This window comes from Populus euphratica, unplaced genomic scaffold, assembly GCF_000495115.2.
Source record: "Populus euphratica unplaced genomic scaffold, PopEup_1.0 scaffold137.1, whole genome shotgun sequence".
In the NCBI taxonomy this organism is placed as follows: domain Eukaryota; kingdom Viridiplantae; phylum Streptophyta; class Magnoliopsida; order Malpighiales; family Salicaceae; genus Populus; species Populus euphratica.
Window position 1 is genome coordinate 498,043 of NW_011500026.1, and position 8,428 is coordinate 506,470.

The following is an 8,428-nucleotide window of genomic DNA, read 5'->3' on the forward strand; positions in this document are numbered from 1 at the left end:
TATTTTAATATGTTAATTTTAAAAATAATTTTTAAAAAATAAAAAAATATTATTAATATATTTTTTATATTTATAAAAAATATTTTAAAAAACAGTCAGAATTACACTATCAAATACGTTTTTAATTGGATTTGGGAAATGGATGTGTTGGATGCGGGTGCGTGGGGTCATTATTATCCGGGATGAAGATGGTCGTCTGATGGCTGTGATGGTACTTTTTTTGGCAAGGATCTGGAAAATGGACGGCACTGATTTGAGGATAGAGTGCGGAGTTCTTTTATATATGAAAAATACATTGAAGCGACGTGGGAGGCGATTGAACCCGACGTGAATCGAACACGCAACCTTCTGATCTGGAGTCAGACGCGCTACCATTGCGCCACGGATCCCTGGATATTAATAAATATTATTAAGCAAACACTAAATAGTAGTAGTATTAATAATTAGGGTTTGTTATTTTATTCAGCTTTCTGAGCTTCTCAAGATTGCATCGAGAAGCATTAATAGCCGCAGAAAAGGATATCAAGGAGTTTGAAGAAGCCATCGATTTGTAAGGAAGGTAGAGATGCACAGCAACGAGAAGGTTTCCAAAGACTTTTTGATGACTTTCCGTGCATACAGAAATCGGTTGCAAGGATTTGGTTGATGCGTACAGATCGAGGTGTTGTTGGGCTGGTTGCAGGCTATCCTGATTTGCTAGTGGGGTTTCATAGATTTTTTCCAAATTCTGAAGCAATGGACTCTATGATAAGCTAGTTGCCCATTTGAAAATTGGAGAAAATGTGTTAGAATTTTGTTTCACGAAGTACTTTCCACAATAAGCCTCCATGTCGCAGACAGTTGATATGGAGATTTTTTTGCTGGAGAAGATGAACGTCGGGATGCTGGAAAACCTGCAAAAATGTGTCCCTTTTGAAGAATTGAAGATCTTTCAATGATGAAGTTAGTATATATGAGGATGGAGATTATGAAACAACAGGAAGTTGTGTGTGGGTGTTGGAGAAAGGTTTTGGGAAAGGTTATAAAAGCGAGTTCTGGCACTTGAAATGATTTATGTACATGCAGCTAGCCATCGCTATTGATTATAAAGTTAAGAAAAATATTATCATTTCAGATTTTGTGTTTATCTTTCATAGCAATCCTGTTCGTACGTGCTCTAGAATTAATGCTGTTCAAGATTTGCTAAACTTGGAGATATAAGCAGACTTTTCTATATCTTCTTCACCAACGTCTTTTAATGCAATATTATACTTCTAAAAAGAAAATCCATTTATGAACTTAGTTTAATCCTAATTTTATTTAACTTAAAGGGGGTTATCGATCTGGTTTGGTTTTCAGCGCAGAACTCTGAAACCTTCATGCCTTATTTCTTTCTTAACAATGCAATTAAATTTCTTTTTCTTTTTGCATGAGATCCATAAGTTTTTCCATAGCCTTGCAAATAATATCTCATGATATTTTAATCCGTATATTCCAAGGAATTTGGAGTTAAATAAGGTTGGTATTGTTGTTGGTGCTAGCAGGAGCACTAACAATTCTTTAGGTGGTGATTGTCTTCATGAATGTGCTTCAAGAAAACGATGATTATAAGTCTAGTTTTAGTTTATTTCATCTGGTTATTTGTTTTAGCCCTAACGATTATGGTTTGTAATTTAATGACAATCTACGTACGTATAGATGAAGTTTAAATCCGAAGTATACAATTATGTAATGAAAACTTTTTTATTTTTATTCTAGAAATTAGTAATGTTAAGTTAATAAAAATCTTATTAATTTATAATCCGAGTTTTGAAAACCTCTTCCATGTCATTTGTAAACAACCTTAATTAGTTGTGGGTATGTAGAAGAAGAAGACGACATAATATTGAGGAAAGAGCATCAAAATTTAAATCCTTTATCTAATTAATTTGTGTTAAGACGAAGATAAAAGGGTTCTTTTTTTAGATCCCTATCATCATTAATTTGAAGTAATACTCTATCATTGGCGTGAAATGTTAAAATCCTATTTAATTTTTATTTGATAAGAAATTTATACTTCACTAGTTGCTCGAACAAAAATATTTTATTATAGTTAATCGTTCATTTCAATTGAAGCAGCATGCACTCGTACATATTTCAGTTGCTCCTTGACACAAGTTTTTGCTAACTACTAATTAATCTTTGGTGTGATCATCATAATGATGTGTTCATGACAAGAATACTAATTTAAACTAATAACTAATAAAAACAATCTGTGTTGTTAATTAGACATAAAAGCTGATTTAAGATAACTTTAAACTAATTTGATTAAGAAAGAACAAGATAAAAGAAGATTGTCTTCCGTGAATTCTTTTAGAGATATGAAAATTATATATATATATATATATATATTTTGCTCAAGCAATACTCATCACTCATTTTGAATAAAGAAATAAATACAAAGATGAATTTATAAAAATTCTATTAAAACTAATTTGAGAATTTAGGCATAATTGTTAAAATAATTTTTAAAAGTTTTATTTTCTTTTTTTTCCTCTCTACTTTATGTATTTATCTCATTCAGAAACATATAATAGTATGAACCAAAAAGGAGATTTAAACTCTATTGACATACAAACTAATTTAATATATTGATTTTTTGCGGTGGAAAGAAGTCTCTAGTGACAATTTTTTATTTTGAACAGGGAAAAACAGATATTTATTCAAGAAATTGATATTCATTTGAGATCAAAACTTAAATTTTTTGTAAATTAATTTAATGAAAATGTCCACAAAACTTAACATCCAATAACTACATCTTTTTTCTGCTATTGTAGAAAAAAACTTGAACCCTATAAAAAGGGTAAGAGGTAACATTGAGAAATGTGAAAGTACGAGGATGGAAGTGAAATATTAGAAGATCTATAAGGACTAACATGCAGTATACCCTACAAAACAAAGAAAAGAAGCGGCAGCATAGTGACAGACTGATAGATAGTTAACAACCACCAAATCTGATGATCACGTCTCTCTCTCTCTCTTGTGGAAGCTTATTAGGTGCTGCTTCTCTTCCTTCTTCAGAAGACTGTCTGGTAAAAAACACACACACTAAAACAACTACCACCCCACACTACTCTCTTGCCCGGCGGATATCGGAGCTATGGTCGGTGACTGGTGGCAAGATATCAATGACTCCACTCAATGGCAGGACGGAGTTTTCTACACTCTTTGTGCTGCTTACGCTCTTGTTTCCGCCGTAGCTTTGGTTCGTGTTTCCGCTTCCCCGCACCCGCGTGTTTCATTTTCATACAAAATTGTTGTCATTGGAATAAAATACTCTTTTATGTATATGTATATATATATATATATATATACACATACATACATATCTGTTTATAGATTCAATTGATAAGGATTGAATTGAGAGTGCCAGAGTACGGATGGACGACGCAGAAGGTTTTTCATCTCATGAATTTTATCGTTAACGGAGGTTTATTTTTTCTTAATGATAATTTTTCGTTGTGCTATTTAACTTAATAAGATTATTTTTTTATATATAATTTTCTGGGGGTTTTTTCTTTTTAGTGCGGGCGGTTGTGTTTGGATTTCATAAGCAAGTATTTATCATGCACCCCAAGGTTAGTATTACGATAGTTTAATTTTGAATTTCGATTAAAAATAAAATAAAAATGCTAAATTAGATGGTGAGGTAGAATCAGTCAGGGTTTTGAATATTGTGATGATGAAGGGTTGTTGTTTTTGGGAATGGGAGCAGGCATTGGTTTTGCTATTATTGGATTTGCCTGGACTTCTCTTTTTCTCTACCTTTACACTCCTTGTTCTGTTTTGGGCAGAGATATATCATCAGGCAAGGCTTTATATTCGAGTCGCTTTTTAATTATTTCAGGGTTTATGTACTTGGATTGTTGTTCAGCTGTATATATATATATATATATATATAATCCTTTTTTACTTGTTTTTGAAGTTCCAGGCCAGAAGTTTGCCGTCGGATAAGCTCAGGGTTTTTTATATTTCAGTCAATTCAGCAATGTATTTCATTCAGGTATGCTAAATGTTAGTATCGAGTTCACTGTATTAATGATGTAAAAAAGGGGTGTATTTTGCAGTTGGCCTCCGCTGGGATATTTATTTGCTATTTTCATCTCTGCCTCCTCTGAGCTGTTTCCACTACTTTATGTTATGTGAATTCTTATTGTATGTGCCAAACTGTCTCGATGCAGCATATGACATGGATGAGTGTACACAAAGAAAATACTTAAAAACTGTGCAATCTTTTGTAAATTGAACAAAGGTGCTGGTTTGATGTGTACCAACAAATTGGATGCCTGAGTTTATGTGACAGTTCCCTTATTCTTGTAGACCTCTAGCTAGTTTGAATTTCTAAGACCATTTACCTGAGCCAGTTGCTTTGATTTTTTCCTGTGATAAGGAATGGAGTGAGGGTTTGAGGGAATGGTTTTGGGCAGTCTAAATGAATATAGTTTGTATTGATGTGGCGCCACCAATAATGGTCTCTAGTTTCCCCACATAAACAGCTCTGACCTAGCTGCAATAACAATTTATTATCATAGTTCTATTTCAGTTAAGTGTCTTACCATAATGAACTTTTGAATCAGGTTTGCATCTGGGTGTACCTTTGGATAGATGACAACAGCGTTGTGGAATTAATTGGAAAGATATTTATTGCAGGTTAAACCTTGTATCCAGCATGGATAAGCTCATCACTCCCATTTCTGGGAATTAAGCTCTACCTTATCATTTTTACAAGTAATACATATTCAATCATTTTTTTTTTCTTTTTCAGTGGTGTCAATCCTAGCTGCATTAAGTTTCTTGGTATATGGGGGAAGGTGAATATTCTTCATCGTATTTAATGATTACGGTTATTAGGGTATGGAGAGATGTATGGTTTCATTTACTCAGGTAAGTTTTATCTGTGTGCTGTTGTTTTTTGTGTCTGCTTCCAGATTGTTTTTCATGCTGAAACGCTTCCCTATTGAATCTAAAGGGAGAAGAAAGAAGCTTCATGAGGTTTGGTGCATTTTCTTCTTGCTTGATTTCTGTAATTTAGAATCCATTTATCATATTACGAAACATGATTGCTGCTACACTATGTATTGTGGCTTTTGCCTATTTTCTTATCTGCATACTATATTTGCATGTTATCCTTTGGATTTTTGTTCTTATCATACAGTTCTGTCAAGTTTGTGATGGATCTGAAACCATCCTTCTCATATGATCACGTATTTCAAAGACTTGCTGTTCCCATATATGGATATCAAGTCAAAACATATCTATTAGGTGATTGCAAGTTTATAACTTTCCCATTCAAATGGTGGAGTGTGAGAGAGCTTCAGTGGTCTTGGTCTCTTTGAGTGATTTTTCTGGCACAGATATTTGATGTTGGAGTTGGTGGCAGAGCAATCTGCTAAATGAGCTATTTCATGGATGAATGTGCATTCCATGCTAAAAGATTTATTAGTATTATGGACATGTTGGGTTTTACACAAGCTTTAAAAGAGATATCGCCCAAATTTTGAACTAGTGAAAATAAATAATTACACTTACAGTATCGTGGCAAACATAACTTCCTGCAATGTAATAGAACAAAAACAATAAGAATTTAAAATAAAAATAAGAGAAATTTTAAAGGTGCACTAATCATCCACAAAAACTTGCATGAACTTATCATTTGACTTTAAATTAGTATGATGAGCTCCATTGCAGGTTGGATCAGTTACAGCCATATGCTTCACTTGTTTCCTTATCAGATGTTTTGTGGTAAGCCTCAAACAATACTCCACCCTGACTTATGTTTTAAGGATTTCGTTTGATGCTTTATCAAAATTTGAAACTGTTGCTGAAAGAATCTGCCATCTTCTTAATTTTCAATCCATTATTACTCATGAAGTTGGAGATGTGGGTCTCCTATAGATTTGAGGGCACTAAGCATGGGGAAATGTCAACGAAGCTGGAGTACATGAATTAGCATTTTTTTTACTGCATAATGTATACTCAGGAATACAATCATCTTAGATTTTTTTGCTTGACAGGGAAAAAGGATATTTGATATGGCAATAATGCTTTTGCATGTGCTGTCTGGGGCATTGATGCATTCATAAATATGAAGTTATTTGTTTATACTAAAATTTAAAGCTTGCAGGTTCTTCTCTCTGCTTTTGATGCTGATGCCTCACTTGATGTACTGGATCATCCAGTTTTGAACTTCATCTATTACATGGTACTCTATTACACTTCTTTATATAAGCTCCAGTAATATAATTTGGCATTACATGGCTTAACTTTACTTTTGATTTGGAACTTTTTTTTGCTCAAAATTACAGCTTGTCGAGATTCTACCTTCTGCTCTAGTGCTCTACATCCTGCGGAAGTTGCCTCCTAAGAGGATATCAGCTCAATATCACCCAATTTGTTAGCCAGCAATGCTTCTTTAATCTTAATGTTCTCTGTTCCCCCAGAGCAGTTGGTCCTGTCTGTTTCAGCTGTAGGTGATGTTGGAGTTGAGCATTGAAAAAGAGTCCGGAAAATGTTCCAGATGTTTATTCTGGTGTAGCTCATGACGGCGGAGACTCATTTTAAATGTATATTACTCTGATTACTACAGCTTGGTGAAAGGGAGATTTGAATCCTTAATGGGTTAAGAGATGTTGAGGCAGTGGTTGTTTGATACTTTTCTATGCAGTTTATTTTCTTAGAATCTGCTAAAGGAAAATTTTGTGTAGTTTGGGGTAGTTGTCAGTCAGTCTGTAGAGAATTCAATTTGAAGTTGTATGCATGCTTAACAAATCAAGGAGATGATGCGTCCCCTTTTCCCACATTTTCTTTTACGGTACGGTACGCCAATCATCAGTCAATTGTACCTTTTGTGGGGGGATTTATTTGAGATTTGGATTAATGTTTCTCTGCTTCTGGTTTTTTGAGTCATGAACAAATTTATACATAGACGTTACTTTCTGATGACCTATTTATTAGAATGGCTGATCTTTCTATTTCCTTTGTTGCAATTGTCAAAGAAAAGTTAGCTGGCAATTTATCAAAATCTTTCCTGTATTAGGATATGCTAGCTGTTGGCTAAATGCATGCTAAATGTATATGGGAGTTATGATATTCTAAAGGCCAGAAATCACTTTGTACAAATTTTATATTATTGTACTATTTCTATATAATGAAAAGAGTTTTTCCTCCAAAACTTTGTAAATTTAACATCGAATTAAAACCACAATTTTGATTTCTCTCATGTTTCTTTTTCACAAGTTTAGTATGGTTCTTTGTTATTAGTTATTCTCTATTAATTTAGTTTTTGGTGTCATGTCATACAAGTTAATGTTTATCAAAGGTAAGGATTTATGGGGCTATATTAATGATAACAACCTTACTCCTAACAAAGACAAAAACAAGGATCGGAACATCAAGTGGAAAGTTAAGGATGCTCAAGTTATGGTGTGGATTCTTGAATATACCAAACATAAACTTGTCTTGAATCTTTGACCCTTCAAGACTGTTGTTGAAATGTAGACTTATCTAAAAAAGTAGTATATCAACATAATACTACTTATTTATTCTAGTTTGAACTTTAATTGGCCAATCTCAAATAAGACAATCTCTTTATAATAATTTTATTTTTACTCTAGCTCCATGAATCTTTGAACTTAATATATTGACATTGTGTATGCTACTTTACCTCTCAAAAATCTTAGTTTCATTTAATTTTTCCCTGAAATTATTAAAAAAGATCAACTCCTTATGGAACTCATATATGAATTTGAAGGGACCCAGCCTAATCTTATGAACTGAGAGCTTGACGAGTAATGCCTCTTTACTCAAATCACCATAGAGCGACATAACTTCATTTATTCTCTTATTCCCACGGCTTATACAACACAAAGCAAGCTAAGAGGCTGAAACATGAGCATTGTCTATGGTGTTTGTTGCTAAAAATGGTCATTTTGCTTTGAATTGTTCTAAAAATTCTACAACTATTGCAAAAGAATGACTATATTATCAAGAAATGTCTTATCCGATATCCTAAGAAATCTATAACAACATATACAACCTTAGCTGAGTCTTCTAGTATTGGTGAATCCATGGATGCAAAACCCATAACATAAAATGCTTTTGGTTCTGTTCAACCCATAACTCTTGAAATAATCTAATAAATAATTGTTTCTGCATTTTCCACTTTAGGAATCATATGAAAAATAATGATAAATCTCTTACTAGTGTGTATAAATATTCTAGAAATCTCAAGATTTATATTATTGATAGCAATTTCTTACCTATTATAGCAACTGATGATATTTTTCATTCTCTAACCGAGGTTTTTATCTCTCTTAGCTCTTAGTCTTACAACCAGTCTTATTTATATCGATTAGTTGGTTGACAATGATTGTAAAGTGAAATTCTCTAAATCTAGTTATGTTGTGTAGGA

At 33.1% G+C, this 8,428-nt stretch overlaps 1 protein-coding gene and 1 non-coding gene across 4 annotated transcripts; one reads left to right on the forward strand and one right to left on the reverse strand.

The window, feature by feature from the left end:
* Window positions 1-317: 317 nt before the first annotated feature.
* Window positions 318-389, reverse strand: TRNAW-CCA (transfer RNA tryptophan (anticodon CCA)). The gene has a single exon. It is a non-coding gene; the product is annotated as a tRNA-Trp (tRNA).
* A 2,542-nt stretch (window positions 390-2,931) lies between these two features.
* LOC105142197 (tobamovirus multiplication protein 1) lies at window positions 2,932-6,920 on the forward strand. 3 transcript variants are annotated; one of them, XM_011049717.1, is made up of 11 exons: window positions 2,932-3,223; window positions 3,358-3,448; window positions 3,544-3,596; window positions 3,734-3,826; window positions 3,944-4,021; window positions 4,596-4,668; window positions 4,784-4,829; window positions 4,947-5,010; window positions 5,687-5,760; window positions 6,143-6,220; window positions 6,324-6,920. In XM_011049717.1, the coding sequence occupies exons 1-10, from the start codon at window positions 3,119-3,121 to the stop codon at window positions 6,201-6,203; spliced, it is 738 nt and encodes a 245-aa protein (XP_011048019.1). In that variant the 5' UTR covers window positions 2,932-3,118; the 3' UTR covers window positions 6,204-6,220; window positions 6,324-6,920. The 3 variants fall into 3 exon arrangements, with proteins under 3 accessions (XP_011048019.1, XP_011048017.1, XP_011048018.1); XM_011049715.1 differs by having other exon boundaries at window positions 2,933-3,223; window positions 5,707-5,760; XM_011049716.1 differs by having other exon boundaries at window positions 2,933-3,223; window positions 3,950-4,021; window positions 5,707-5,760.
* The last annotated feature ends 1,508 nt before the right edge of the window (window positions 6,921-8,428 follow it).

What these genes read in the sequence shown, in the direction of transcription:
- LOC105142197 (XM_011049715.1), top strand. Translation starts at nt 3,119, where the DNA reads ATGGTCGGTGACTGGTGGCAAGATATCAATGACTCCACTCAATGGCAG. An exon ending in CAGCAATGTATTTCATTCAG is followed by an intron (nt 4,022 to 4,595) that starts GTATGCTAAATG and finishes CTTTTGAATCAG; the next exon opens with GTTTGCATCTGGGTGTACCT. An exon ending in GAAGAAAGAAGCTTCATGAG is followed by an intron (nt 5,011 to 5,706) that starts GTTTGGTGCATT and finishes GCTCCATTGCAG; the next exon opens with GTTGGATCAGTTACAGCCAT.